The 15,958-nt window shown below is 46.6% G+C and overlaps 1 protein-coding gene across 1 annotated transcript in view; it reads left to right on the plus strand.

Moving 5' to 3' along the window:
* LOC105991563 (CUB and sushi domain-containing protein 1-like) overlaps positions 1–15,958 on the plus strand; it is an 871,556-nt gene that overhangs the window by 322,801 nt on the left and 532,797 nt on the right. Inside the window, exon 4 of the mRNA XM_013024215.1 lies at positions 8,721–8,915. Coding sequence (XP_012879669.1) covers positions 8,721–8,915 — 195 coding nt within the window. The remainder of the gene's footprint in view (positions 1–8,720; positions 8,916–15,958) is intronic.

The raw sequence follows: 15,958 nt of genomic DNA on the forward strand, positions 1-15,958 counted from the left end.
CCTCCTCCTCCTCTGCATCCTCCTCCTCCTCCTCCCCTGCATCCTCCTCCTCTGTGTCCTCCTTCTCCTCCTCTGGGTCCTCCTCCTCCTCCCCTGTGTCCTCACTGATTCCAGGGCTTTGTGCTGAGCCCTTGGGTTGGTCTGCTTTGCGTTGGTCCCCTGCTCATGCCTGCTCACACCCCCATGGCCGTGCATGGCAGCATGGCCCCGATCCGGTCCCTCAGGGCAGAGGAGAGAGTGTGGCTCTGCCTCCCCTCTGCCATCAGTGCGTTCAGGACTCGTCCTCAGTGCTCACATTTCCTGTTCTGCACGTGATCGTGAGGAGCGAGTGCAGAGCCCGTCCTCCCTGACCTGGGGCAGTGACCGCCGTGGGTGTCTCTCCCGTGGGGACGGTACCCCTTCCCTGTGGTACCCCTCACACATGTGGAGAGAAATTACAGATGCTGGGGTTCGTGGTGCCCCTCCTCAGACACGAGGCCTTGGGGTCCGGGCAAACCCCACTAGCCAGAGGTAGGGCTGCGGTTCGTTCCTCATGGCGACCCCATCCCAGTCCACAGTCACTGCAGGCCTTGCGGGCTCAGCAGTAAGTGGACAACTGCGTCCTGTGGAACCACCGTGCGCACGGCGTGACACCCGAGGTCCCTGTGTCAGGAGCACTCGGCCCCTGGCCACCACGCTCCGGCCGTGGAAGGCCATCTGTGGCCAGCAGGGCCGGGCTGACCTTCCCGGGAGCGCTCCACCGTGTCCGCCACACGCCAGCCCCACGCCTCAGCACTGGTGTCTTGCTTTGATCACGAGCTGCCTACTACGTCGAGTGTTTTGGCCTTTGTCAGGACAGAAGACAAACGGCGCTGCCCGACGTCCTCACACCCTGACACGGCTGCCCGGGCACCGGGCTGTTCTGAGGATGTTGAGAGCCACCTGCTTGCAATAACAGATCATCGTGTGAATCACTTTCCTCTGCTCATTCAGAATTGCATTTTGTGCTAGGTCACGGAGACACAGAATAACAATAATAGTGCATTCACTTTATATTTATAGAGAGCTGTAAATTCTGCCAAAGCATTTTCAACCTTGTCGCCTCATTTAGCTAAATCATGCTGTGGGATTGGATCTGCCCTCCAGATCATGTCCACACTGAGAGGAACCGCCTGGCCTGCCTTGATTTGATTTTTTTTTTTTGACTCCTGGAAACTTCCATAGGCTTGGGTTACTGCCGGAGACACCCAGAGACGGTGGTGTTCCTGCAGCCCTTCTCCTCAGGAGCCTTCCTGCGCTTCCTGAGGTCCTGACGCCTTTCCTCCCTCTTTCCCACCCTCTTCCTTTCCTCCCGTTCTTCCTTCCCGTCATGCTGCTGTGTGTCTGGAAGGGATTCCAGCAGAAAGCCAGACGCTCTTCCAGACTTCTGGAATAAGGCGGCGTCAACTCTACAAAACCGCTTCAGCGAGGGTTAGTGTGACCGTAGCTTTTAGACTTGATCTTGGGGTGTTACGCCTTCCTTTGAGATCCAGGATGTTTTCTTAGGTGTTAGGACTTGCTCCTCTGGAGGGGAGGTGTCCTTTCACGCCCTCGGCCTGGCTGCCTTTGCTCCTTTTGCTTGAACGCGTGCATTAGCACGTGGTGATGGTTCTTTCCCCGTGTGAGATCTTCTTGAGAGAAGGGGCCTGAACGCTTCTTCTGACAAGATGGCTGCCAGAAGGAAGGGTGAGAGGCAGGGAAGGAGAGCGGGCCTCCAGAGGAGGACCTGACAGACACGGCCGCGGCCTGCAGAGGAGGCGGCCCCTGAGCGCGGGGACGCGGGGACCTGCGCCTTCCGTGGGAATGTACCAGGACAGGAGGGGCATGCTGCCACCATTCTCCTGTCTACCCTGAGAAATGGTAGCACCAGTTCCCACTGGAGGGAACCTGCCAGTGACTCTGAACACCACCAGGACTTGTGACGCGGGGAAGGCTAAGAAACTGGCAGACAAAGGCCAGCTCGAGAGAGGTGACAGAGGTGCACCCTGGGTCCTGGGTGGATTCCCGAGTCAGCGCGAGGATACTGCATAACAACTAAGGCAAGCACACTCGCTGGCGTCAGAGGATGGCAGTGTGCCAGGGTGGCCACACCAAGCGAAGGTGCTGACGGTTGCAGAGACTGGATTCTTGGCTGCTTTCACCTCTGAGCTGTGAAAGTTCATCTAAAAGTCACAGAAGGAGAGGAATCATCTATGGTGACAATTGTTTGGTTAATATAATGTTACGTTACAAAACTCCAAAGCAACTAAAATAGTAAAGGCTGAGTTAGAAAGTCCGACCTGACAAGTGGTAATTCAATATAGAGATCCAGGACTCAGGTCCCGGCTGGAGATGGCCATGCAGATGTCCATCCAGTGTGGACTGGCACGTGATGTAAGGCTTTGGAGGACGCTTCCGAGAAGTCCGGTGCTGCAGCTTGCACAGGGGGAGATTTTGCTTCCTGGGTACATTTGGTGACATCGGGAGAGGTTTGAATATGACAACTCGGGGCTCAGGTGCTCCTGGCATTCGGTGGGCAGAGCCAAGAGTAATGCTAGGATTGGCAGAGGACTCCGCAGACGGGGCATCTCCACCTAGTGCTGAGGCTGAGCCGCGCTGCCAGGGCGGAGCACACACGGGAAAATGAAGCGGGTCGTTAGCCGGCCACAAGTCGGTCAGAGAAACAGGAAAACAATTGTTAGGGTAGAAGAGCATTGGAGTAGAGTAGAAAAGAAAGGCAAATGGAGACGGTAAATTTACAACCAGGAATGCACAGTGTTGAGAGTTGCTGAGAACTGGACACTCAAAGTATGTCCGTTAATGTCACCCTTCTGTGTGGCCACCAGGGAGGTAATGAGGGGCTCACACAGAGGCGGATTTGTCATGACATTTGCAGCATCCTTTGAAATCGTGACACACTGGGGATAGATTGTGTGGAGCAGCTGTTTGACGTGTGTCTCAGAACCTGGAGAGGTTCTGAGGTGTGCAGAGTTCCTCACTATGTGTGCTGCCAAGAATGCTCATTTAACACAAAAGCATGGTGCGGTGCCTTGTATGTAGTTCTGCACGTGCGCATGTGCATGTTTACCTCACACGGAAGGGTGTGCACCTGCCTCCTGCCCTTCCCTGCTCAGCAGGAAGCTCCGGTGACCTGCCCTGTGTGTGCAGGCCTCACACCGCCTCAGTTCAGATCCAGGCCTGACCTGAGGAGGTGCAGCCAGCTTCCTCCTCCATCTTCTCCTTTGTACGAGGAGATAGCAGACCTTTTGGAGAGCAGCACTGGCAGCCGGAGTCCCTGGCTCTCCGACTTGCCCATTCTACGTTATGCAGCTAGCCTGTGTGATTAGTGTCATCAAAAGAAGGTGCCCAAGTGACTCCTGCATTTTGTGACAAGTTGAAGGTCCTTTTTATAGTTAATAAGAAAATGTATGGCTATCACTCTCCATTCTAACTTCAAGACAGAGGCACACATTTAGATATAATAATATTTTCTTCCAGCTCATATCATGTGCCTCCCGAAGCCCTCAGGTAAATGTGCTTAGCCTGTCGTCCAGAGCCAGCCCTGTAGCTATTGATTGGAAAGCATAAAACAGTGGAAAAGAGCGTGGGTCTCATGTCTTTTTAGTAGAAATACTAAGAATGTGTTCTACACAAAAGTACTGAGGCCCCAATACAGAAAGAAACATCTTTAAGGACTATGAATGATATTTCAGGGGAAAAAATGTGAATTTTCGCAGAAATGCGTAAATGAGAACTAGACTTGATGCTTTCAATAATATGAGTGAGGGGCTGGGAAGGTGGCTCAGTGGTAGAGTGCTTGCCTTGCATGCTCAAGGCCCTGGGTTCGATTCCTCAGCACCACATAAGCAACAAGAAAAAAGCTGAAAGTGGCGCTGTGGCTCAAGTGGTAGAGCGCTAGCCTTGCGCTGAAGAGCTGAGGGACAGCGCCCAGGCCCAGAGTTCAGACCCCAGGACTGGACCTCCCCCCCCAAAAAAATAATAATATGAATGAGTTCTCACCCTCCTCACATCGTTTTACTCATGGTCTCCTTCTCACTAAAGTGGCCCTAACCACCTAATAAAAACCACCGTCCCATACTATTCCGGAAAGACTATCACCTCCTTGTGTTATTTTGTGCATAGCATTAACATCTGACCCACTATGTAGTTTGAACATTTTTTTCTTTTAATATTATTCAAATCCTATATAAATTGCTAATTTAAAGTTATTTTGCCTACCCCCCTGGTACATACCGATCCCGGAGGTAATGATGGATCATGGTGAAGACGAGGACATGGGGACACACACACACACACACACACACGCACACACACACACACACACGTGTGCCCAGCGCAGGAAGACAGCATGGCCAGTCACTGGGCACCCAGCAGAGTCACAGGCTACAAGACTTCCACCAGACAATTTCTTCCATCCATTCGAGCTTCTGGAAATCGGGACTGAAGAAGTACCCGATTGGGGCTGAAGATGTCCTTCTGCCCTTTCTCTTGACAGCCACCCCTCCAAGATGGCTCTGACCCCCCAGGGGCCATTCCCTAGGGCTCCGGGGAGGGGACATGGTGTGTGAGAACACGCTGTTCTTTCTTCCTGCCCTTTCCCAGTCTCTGAAGCTTGTGCACTGCTCAGCTGCCTTGGGCTCCTCGCAGAGCCTAGAGTGAGGTCACCTGAGTGCCAGGGACAGGGACGGGCCCAGCCGAGCTGGGCAGAGGTCAGAGGTCAGGGGTCAGGGCGGTCCTGGCCGCAGACTCACTGGAGGCTGTGGGTGTCACAACACCTCGTTCCACACGGCGTTAGTGTCTCGTTGGAGACCATGTTTAAATCTGTGGGGGGGGGGACTCAAGTAGTTCCCTTTTGTGACGCACCTCCATCCTTCAGAGATGCCAGTCTGGAAGGTTCTGGAGAGAGCAGGAATTCCAGGAAGCATCTGACGCTCCCGATCCCTGTTTCCTGTCGAGCACGGCTGACGGGCCTGCTCTGTGGGTTCCCTTGCCAGGGCAGCCAGTGAGGATCTGTGTAAGTGCAGCGGATGCCACCGGAAGGCACAGTGTGACAGGAACAAAGCACCCAGAGAAAACCTGGGGCGTCGGCTCCCCAGGAGTGGGCCTGAGGCAATCTCCTGCATGCACACGGCCCTCCCAGGCTCCTCTGCTGGATCCCAAATGCCCCTTCGACAGCCCTTCATCCCACCCGGTACTGAATGCGAATTCTGCATTCCATTGCACCGTGGTCTTCTCCCTTCCTCTGGCACAGGGTTTGATATGACATCCGTTATTTAAGCAGCTGGGTTAAAGTCTGATGTGATCGCTGAAGTCTTGGAATTGTGACTGTCGCCTCTGCCGGCTGACAGGTGTTGCAGACAGCCTGCCTCCCTGGTGGAGGCTGCGTGCAGACTCAGCTTCGTGGGTCTGTGCAGGGGGACAGGCCAGCGCTCTCTCACAAACCCGCTCACACCACCCTGGCCTTCTTCCCGCCCGAGTGAAGAATTCTGCTGTAAAGGAATTTGTTCCTGAGACATCTATGGGAAATAGGGTCTATTTCTCAAGGGGAATTAAAGAGAATTAAAAGCTGAGTTCAAGTGAGTTCAGTAAGTGTTTTCTAAATGCTTCGTGTGAACTTGTTCTGGGGCAGACACAAGGGACCTTCGTGATCTTTAAGAAAACTGGTGTAAAAAAGAAAGAAATTGATTCATTAAAGCGAAATTGGCAGGAGAAAAGCTGAGAGGAATTTGCTTGATTTTGAATTAGTTTTCCTCATTTGAGGGATCGCCGATCACTGGCAAATTTTGTGTATCTGAGTCTTCAATGTCTGTACAAGTCCATTACCTTAGCTGTTTTTCACAAGTTCACAATCACAGATTGTAATGACGTTGATTTCTTCTGCAGGGCTGAGCCCTACGCCTCGTGAAGGCTAAACAAGGCTTTCTCACACTGAGATACTCCCCAGACTTCGATGCCTTTTTGAGATAAGGCCTCCAAGTTGTAATCCTCCCAGGTCTGCCTCTGAATGCTGGGATTATAGACATGTCACATCATGCTGATCATTGTGTAATATGAGTGTGTTTATATGTTGCTGTCTGCAACTGGGTGTACATTTTCTCAGCTATATTTGGTTATAGAAATTATTTGTGCTAAGAATTTAAATGATTAAAAAGATAAAATTGACTGTAATCCAACATCTTTAATCCCTAAATCATAAATTTGTAACTTTATAATGTTATAAGTCTATGATATTATAACTATATGAAGTTATAGCTACAGGATTTTAAAGCACCACCAAATGGCTCTAAACTTTGAGAGGTAGTTTTAGTAAGTTCTTTTTCCTTTAAAAAAAAAAAGGATGTTATGCTCTGGTACCTACAAACCTCTTTTTCCCAATGTGAGAATAAAGTAATTTAAAGTTACAAGCTATTAACTGATTCATCATTTTATATATGATATTTTATTAGAAGATTAGTTTTTTAAAATTCTGGTATTTTCCTATTTGCATCATACTTATGAGATTTGTGTGTTGGACACAGTGAGTACAGAGAGGATATATAATCTGTACTATAGGAATTGTGAACACAGAGAGGATTTATAATCTGTATGACAGGGATTGTGAACACAGAGAGGATATATAATCTATACGATAGGAGTTGTGAACACAGAGAGTGTATATAATCTGTATGAAGGAGATTGTGAACACAGAGAGCATATATAATCTGTGTGACAGGGATTGTGAACACAGAGTGTATATAATCTGTATCAAGGGGATTGTGAATACAGAGAACGTACATAGTCTGTATGAAGGGGATTGTGAACACAGAGAGTGTATATAATCTGTGTGACAGGGATTGTGAACACAGAGAGCGTACATAGTCTGTATGGCAGGGATTGTGCACACAGAGAGCGTACATAGTCTGTATGACAGGGATTGTGCACACAGAGAGCGTACATAGTCTGTATGACAGGGATTGTGCACACAAAGAGGATACATAATCTGTATGACAGGAATTGTTGTGTTTATCATTTCTCGGGACCAAGATGGATTTCTGAAGCACCTGCTCTACACCAAGCACTGACAGAGATAAGAAGGACGGGTCCCCAGTCTTGACAATTGGAGAGCTGTAGAATTGCTAACAGATACTTGCAACTAAACTTATAAGAGGGTCAGAAAGAATAGATATTTGTAGACTGTGATATCTCATTCCATCTTCACACCTTAACTGTGAAGTAATATCCCTCAAACATCTCCTGTAAGTAAGCGGCTATCAGGAACTAAGGAAGAGAGCTAACTGTCACTCTCCTGTCCCACAATTCCTGCCTTTCCACGGGGCTCAGCCCCACAGGAACTTGGCGCTGGAGATGTCCATCTGAATTTTGTTGTCCTTAAGCATCAAGTATGTTACAGCAAAGACATAATCTGTAGATTCGATTAGAAAGGAACCTTTGAAGTCCTGCCCAAGCCTAGACCTCCCCCCTGGAGAGGCCTGCAGGCCCCTGCAGAGCAATGATCTCTGGCTATTGCTGGGCACCGAGCCTGCTGGGAAAGGGTTCTTCTCCTCGTGAATTGACGAGTAGGTGAAATATGGTGTTCTTTGTAGAGCGTGCGTACTCTCCACTTGCTTCATATTTAGTGGAAATGCGTGTGTGTATCCAAATCTATGTGTATGTCTATAACAGTAGATATGTACATAGGGGGATAGATGGATAATGTCTATCTATAGATAGTGGAATATATATGTTCTAACTAGAGATAGTCTCATACATTTTTCTGTCCAGGCTGCCTTTGAACCACAACCTCCTGAATAGCTACGATTCTAAGGCTGATCCACTAATTCCTGGCACTTGGCTTCTTTGGGGAATAGATTCTCGCTAATTTTCATCCAGGCTGACTTTGAGTCATACTTCTCCTACTTCTCAAGTAGCTTAGATTACAGGCATGAACCACCATACCTGGTCTAGAAAGTCTTATCAAGGCACACTATAAAAAAGTCAGGAAGAACAAAATCAAGGCCTTATGTTTGAACTGCAGATTACCATCAAACTTGTATTGTCAATACAAATAGTTAAAAATCTAGCTATGAGCCATAAGCTATCAATGTGCAGGAGGTAGGCTTGAGTTAAAAGAATGCCCAATTTCATTTTTTCTTTAAGCTAATGGATTAATAAATAAGATTTTGAGGTTATTCTTCATTGCAGGTTTTATACTTGTAACACTGATTGAATTAGCTGTATGTACCTGGAACTGTTCTTGTCCTGGAAGCATGGGAGTAAACATGTCACGAGGAATTATTCCTGCTGTATCTCCAGCACTTTTTTTCAGATGGTTTCACCTTGTTGGATGACGTGATGCCTAGTACATGAGCTGTAGATTCTAGCCATTGTTAAACATAGAGAGACATGGTTTTTGCAAGAGGGAAGTATGCCTGTGTTTATTCTTTAAGAAAATACTTGTATTTATTTTTGTTTTAAAAAAGGTTACAGCTCAGGCACTCCAAGACGTGAGGACATTTACTGTCCATATTTTAGGTATTTACTGTTGGTGTTTTAGAAATTTATTGTTTATAATTTAGACATTTACTAATTATATTTTAGGTACAATTGAAAATTTTTCTGTCAAAAATTTGCTAACATTAACAGTTCAGATGTGGTGTCTATTTTGCCTATAAATGGAACCCAATAGAACTTTTTTATTTAACCTTTTTTCCCTTCTTCCACAGTTTTACCCAGCCATACCTGCGGGAACCCCGGGGAAATCCTGAAAGGCGTCCTGCACGGTTCGCGCTTCAACATAGGAGACAAGATCCGGTACAGCTGCCTGTCGGGCTACATCCTGGAGGGTCACGCCACCCTGACCTGCATCGTCAGCCCTGGGAACGGCGCCTCCTGGGACTTCCCGGCTCCTTTCTGCAGAGGTGCGGTGCCCCAGTGTGTGTGGCCCCAGTGTGTGCCCAAGAAGCAGTGGTCTCCGAGTGTGTGTGTGTGCCCAAGAAGTGGTGGTATCCTGGTGTGTGTGGCCCTAGTGTGTGCCCAGGGTCAGCCCTGGAGTGCGCACAAGAGTAAGGCCTGTGCCCCATGCTGGTAAAGGCTCAGGAGCTGACAGGAATGGTTTCCTCTTAAATGCTGGACATCTCTGTGGTCACGGGGTAAGAAACTGCCCCAGGTTCTAGGGTCCCTGCTGGCGTACAGCCTCCTTCAGCTCCACTGCCTCCTTTCTCAGCTCATCCTCATTAAATCATAGAAAGCTCCGGATGCCCATCTCACCCGAGTTTCAAGTCAACCATAAACGAAGACCGTATTTCACCTGCCCTGAGCTGCAATTTGGTGTAAGGCTGGTGGCCTTTCCTGCAATTTTGGGCCTTTCTGGTGAAATTATTTTTTCTCTTTGGATCTTTAAGGAAGTGTAGAACCAACCTTAAATTTTAGTTTCTTGAAAGATTTATTTTGTGAGGGCATAAACAAAAGTATAGGGGGTATTTATTGAGCTTTTAATGAAATTCCAAAGTAACTTGGTGAGTACTCGTGAGAATTTATTCTCACATCTTATCGGAGATATTATTTGATGGCATATTCCTTGCGCTCAAGTCTGACACTGATCTGTTTGCTTATTGCTGGCTGACAGACTGATTGGTAGTCGGGTACTGGATACTGAGCCCAGCTCCAGCTCTTGCAAGGTGGTTGTGTCACTTGAACCAGGCCCTCCAACACACTGGGTTTTATTTCGTTTGGGCAGTAGGGCCTTATCTCCCTAGCTTTGCCTGGGGCTGGCTTCAAACTTTTCTCAGCCTCCCCGTCACTGGTGACAGTCTTCAAGTCCAGAGCTGTGCACTGCTCCTACAGACTTCCCGCAGTGGCTCCAGGGCTCCATGCCTTCTTTTGCCCTGGCTTCCACTCCGCTCACTCCGCTCTGGACTTCCTTGTCTCTGCCCTCCTTCCTATTCCCCGCAGCCATTACACCTCCAAGGATGTTCTTTCTTTTTGGAAACTATGTTTCATTTGTCTCCATTTCAACTCCCACAGTACTTCTTTTATTGCCTTAGGGGAAAAGTTCAATTATCTATAATACTTATTCTGTAGCTATTTTGTGTTGCCTTTGCATTTAACTCAATTGCAAATTTACAAGAGACAAAATTAAAATTGTGAGTCACTGTATCCTTAGTTCCTTCTAGTGAAAATTGTCCATCTATAGAATTGCACTAGTACACCACTTTAAGGCTCATGTTTCCTCCAAAAGTTTCTTTTAATGGCAGGTCTATTCTATGATTGCAAAACTGCATACCTTTTAAAGTATATAAAGTAAATTAAATACTTTATACAGTCAAGATTAATATAGCTGCCTCACATCTTTCCTATTCTAAAGCCATATTTTACTAAATGCAAACTGTGTCAAGATGCTTTTGTGGTTATAAATATCTTCTACCCTCATATTAATAAATTTATATTAAATTTTGCATTTTTCAGTAGTTAGCCTAGTAAAGATTTAAAGGGAATTAAATAAAACATTTTGGAAGATACAATAGCTTCCTATTGATTGGGATAACTGGATCATAAGAGAAATCAATGATCGAATTCTTGTAAGTGTGCGGATGTGGCCTAGCCAGAAGAAATGTAAGTGAATTTGGCCATGGAGGGTAAGTTGGTGTCTAAAAGCAAGATGAAAATACCCCCTGCTTCCCAAAAGTTCCGCTCACATCATTCCAGGAACCGCTTGAGGCTTCCCTTACAGATGTCATTAGCAGGAGCCCACGTGGCGAGTCTCACAGCCTTTGATGGCGCTGCGGAAACTTACCTTCCACCACAGACAGACAGCATTTGCCAGAACACCCCAGGGTTGTCTCCCATGGAGTCACTGAGTTGTCTTCTGAGAAACAAGTTCCACCCGTAGCACAGTGGGAGTCCAAGCTAGCGCCTGATGGGCCTCCCTCGTATTCATACATGTGGGAACATCAGCTGGCCTTCCGGACCGAGGACAGGACCCTCCCGTGCATCAGGGAGCTGCCGTTCGAGAAAGGCCTACCCCACTGCCGTCACAGCCACATTCTCTCTCACCAGAGACGCTCCACCCTGAGGCCTCTGTTGTCTCTAAATGGAGCCCTGTGCTTGACAGAATGTACTTCAAAAGATAATCCTTGCAGCTCTTATAGAGATGAGACTCTGAAAGTCAGAGGTCTGGGCGATTTCAGTTACCAGCTGTCCAAAGAACTCATTTTTACACCAGCTGCGTTGCGCAGTGGTCTGCATTAGCATAATTACTATGCCTTGCGTGACTACCATGGAAAGATATCTGTAACTCCTATGCAAACAGCAGCTCCGGAAAATAAGTTGAATCCCATGGATGCATGGCCTTGGTGTCTCCAAGTTCACCCAGAGATCTCACACAGGATTTATCCTGGCACATGGTAAGGATGTGGAGTGTCAGGTTGAGATGACATTTGTGAAGCTTCTACCCGGGGTACTGTGGGCAAGTTGGTTATCATCTTGCTTTCTCCTACTTTTATCAGCCTTGTTGAACCTAATTGCCACACATACAGATTATGAATTCAATAATCGGGAAAGTCCTACTATGAAAGGCAGCATTCTGTTCCACGCCACCATGAGATTGCTGTCACTATGGACCCATGCGTTGAAGAGTTGCAGGGTTTTTTCCTTTGCTTTATCTATTTTGAATGTTTTCAACTGACATCCTGCTGGCTCCTCATGTCCATACTGCTTTCACACACCGCAGGGCCCACTCTTCCTGCCAGGGCTTAGGTGTCTGGGCACTGCCACACACATGTGGCCACGCACTGACCCCGCACGCCTGCTTCTTCAAGGATAGCGGCATTGTGAGCCTCGGACACGCGTGGTGTGAAGTTCCCGGCCACCACAATGCTAGGCTGAGGAACGGGCATCCCTGGGGACCCTGCACATGCCATCGGCCTCGCCTCCAAGATACTTTCATGTCTAAGTGACGCGCGCACTTGATGTCATCCTCCATCTGTCTAAAGGCTGCTGGTACATATATGCACATAGACTGATAGAAAAATGAGTGATCAGCTGTAATCACTGTGTTGCTCTCACTGGGACTTTTGCTTACCTGCTCAGCAATTGCTGGAAACATTTTGAAACAAAAGTTTATTGCAAAATTAGTGAAAAGGCAAGACTTCGATTGGTCTTGATTAAACCAACGTTTTTTTTCTCAAACCAAATCTCATCTCAGACTCTGCCTTGCTTTGGGAAGATAGGACATCAGGCCCCAGAGAGTGAGGATTATGAGAGGTGTGAAAGTTATGTGATGTTTCTAGATGATGAGTTTCTAGATGTTTCTAGAGTTTCTAGATGATGATGTCCTCAACAGAAAAAGCAGGTTTGGGAAGGAGCCATTCTACCTGTCAGCGTGAGAACAGGATGAAGAGCAGTGTTTTAGTTGTCATGAGGGTGGGAAGCCTCAGGGGACAGTGAGCCCTGAGTCTCAGGCCCTGGGGCTGCGTGGGGCTGATCCCAACTCTATCAGTTAAGCCCTGCATCTTCCATAAATGTATTATCTTTATTTTTTATGCTCTGTGGTCTCACTGTGATCTGTGAGAAACTTCCTCTTTCTAGAACTATTAAAAGATTACTTGAGATAAGTCGGGTTGACTGTTTTTGCAAAGAGCCGGACACAGTAAAATGCCCCAAGTATCAGCCATTAAATACTGTTGCTATAATGCTGTGTGTTCCACCCTGGAACACACCTTTGGAATTTGTAAGTGCCTGGACTCAAATGGCAAAGTGTTTGAAAGGACATTCCTGTAGACAGCAAGGTCTTAACGCTGGTAGCTCTTCCAGATTTTGTACCTTATTGGTACTCTTTGCAATATGAGAAGTCACTGAGCTGGGTTGAGAGGAGAAATTAAGTAGCCGAAAGCCCAAGCAGAAGGCAAAGAGGCCCGGCAAGTAGGTCTAAGGAGGAAAGGAAAAATTTCTTTGCTATGCAATGACTTGTCCTAACAGAGTAAGACAGGGCTATGCGTGTGGTGTCTGCATGTACGGCAGAGGTGATGTCCACACATAGCATACAGTGCAGCAATGGAAGCTTCACAAATGCACAGATGGAGAGAGCTTCCAGGCAGTGGAGACGTAAGTATCCTGTCTTCAGGTGTCACAAACTCAGAGTGGCACCACCTTTGCTGGCTGTAAAGAGAAAGGACACTAGGAGTCAACACATGGGGAGGCATGCCATTGTTTGCTTGCTTTATTTAATTGTCCTTCTTGTTAACTTTCACAAGCCATGAATATTATATGTTATTATGATTTGGTGAGAGACTCAGCCAAGGAAATCGTGACCTTTTTGAGGTCACTTATTGGAGGTGGAGATTTGCTGTGCTCTGGTGTCTGTAGGTGGAGAGCTGTTCTTATTAGGACATGCCTATAGGGAGCTGTTTTGTCCTGGAGACTGTGTTTGGAGAATTGGTCCATCCTGGACACTGTGTTTGGAGAATTGTTCTGTCCTAGAATCTGTAGGTGTAATTGTTCTCCCTTGGACACTAAGATGAGAGAGATAATTACCCTGTACATGTTAAGAGTCTTTGCCAATAGCTTTGTAGTATGGTTTCCCTACCTTTCTAATGTCTGAGAAAAAAACAACAAAAAGAGGGGAATGCTTGACCTGAATGATACAAATATTCTCTGCCTATGAAATAAATAGAAAAGCCAAAGGCCTGGAAGGAGCAGAGTTGGCTGATGGTTTGCTGCTTTGGAGAAGATAAGGCTGTATCCAGGCAAGGGGCTAATACTTCAGGCAGCTGATTATTAATGGTCAGAGAAGTTTCTGATTTTGCACCCTATATTTGCTGAAAGTGTTTATGAGCTCTAAGGGTTTTTGATATACAGCTAGTTTATCATCTATAAAAAGAGTTTAGCTTCTTGTTTTCCTACTTGGATCCTTTTCATTTCTTTTTCTTGCCTTATTGCTTTGGCTAGGATATGGAACACTTTATATTGAATTAGCATTGAGAGAGTGGACGCTCTTGTCTTACCCTGATGAGGAGAAACATCTTCTCCTGGTTGGGACAATGCTGGCTTGTGGGATTGGCCTTTACTCTTTTGAGTTTGAGCCTCTCATGCCTAGTTTCTCAAGGATTGATCTTATAAAGGAAATGTTAAAATTATCACTAACTTTCCCTGCACCTATTTAAATGATCCTGTGATCTTTGTCCTTGATTCTATGCGTGTACTAGACCACACTGATTGATTTGTCTATCAAGCTATTCCTGGTTTGGAACTATGAATCCCTTTTAGGAAACTGAATCACTCAACAAGGGGACAAACAGAATGTGGAGTTATCAAATCTAGACATTCTATATTGGCTAGAGCCATCTCGAGAGAAAGAACCAAGAGGATATATCTCAACATCCATAGATAATTCTAGAAATATGTACAGATATGTACAAATATGTACAGATATATCACAGAAAACTGGCTAAATGATCACAAATGCTGAGGAGACTCACAATTGGCCATCTGCCAGGTGGAAAGCCAGGAAACCAGTGCTGTGGCTGAACAACCCGAAGAAACAGGGCAGCCAGACGATCTTAGTGTGAAGGGGAGTCAGCACTCTACACCCAAGAGCTGGAGAAAACGCTGCGTTAGCAAGAGCACAGTGGCTTCCCCTCTGTGCACGATGCTCATGTGAGCATGGGTTTCCCGCCCAGCCCACTGAGTTACATCCAGGTCTTACTGGAAGACCTTCACAGACACAACCAGAAGAACGCTTCACATCTGAATGCCACTAATGTCACTAAACTGAAGTATCACAAGGTGGTAGATGTGGTGCCATGAAGATATGCACTATTTCATACTGGCCTGTTCTACTCTCAGGGTGAAAGTCAGCACTTAAGAGTTCATCAATGATGAATTTAAATCTCTGAGGAGTTAGGCACTGTGTCCACAGCTACAGATGAAGTAGATGATCAGACCCATTTTTAACTCCTCTTTTCTGACTTCACCTCCACATTCCGCCTTTGTGGAGGAGGCATTTGCAGAAGGAAATGTTGTTGTTTTTAGTCTGTTTGGTTGGGTCTGACCAGAAATCTGATCTGCAAACCATGGACTATCAACAGCCCTGGAGTTCCGGTGGAAACAGAGTCTGCTTACTCAATAACCATCAAACCCAGGATTCTGTCTGTGTGTGCATATTCATTGAGGATACATACTCACCTAACTGTGTGGAAACACTGAGATGTAGGATGTGATGGCTATTTTGATTTTTATAAGAGTTGACTGATTTTTTTTTTTAAGTTTTAGGATCAACTGTGTGATCTTGGAAGCGTCAAAGATAGGAGAACAATGCCACTAAACACAGCCAGAAGCAATGTCAGGGCCCTCTTTTAAACAACCTTCTAGACATTGTGTGTCCAGGCTTCTTTCAGAGGCACCAGATTCCAAGGATTCCTTTACTTGATAAACATCACACAATGTGACTGCAGATGACAATACATCTCTTTCCACGGCTGTAGAAAGTATCCACTGAGGCTTCTAATTGCAGGCATTCTGCAGCTCTGGATGGAAAGGAGGAAAAGACAGAAAGATGGAGCTGTAAGGAGCAGCAGACCTCACACCTAGGCCCACGATAGAAGCTTAGGAACCTGTGATACTGTAAAGTCCAGTTGTGTTTTATCAGTCGTGTTGCAGATGCCACCTGGTGCGGTGTTCATCACGTCAGGACAGAGCAATGCTGAGTGACACTGACCATACACAGGGCAGGCTTCATCCAGGAGGCCCGGCTTCAAATTAAGGTGGAGCCATTTTTGACAATTTAATTTCAAGTTCTTTCCCTGCACACTGTGCAATCAACTGCAAAGTAAATCCTACCAAAGTTGAAAAAGAAACTACAGGAAAAAATATGAATGTTAAACTGTACCTCATCTCCACATTTCACTTCTTCGCTCTGGCACCGACTTTCTTCTAAACGTGCTGTTTATGTTATCTCATTAATTAT

This window comes from Dipodomys ordii, unplaced genomic scaffold (genome assembly GCF_000151885.1).
Source record: "Dipodomys ordii isolate 6190 unplaced genomic scaffold, Dord_2.0 Scaffold74, whole genome shotgun sequence".
NCBI lineage: Eukaryota > Metazoa > Chordata > Mammalia > Rodentia > Heteromyidae > Dipodomys > Dipodomys ordii.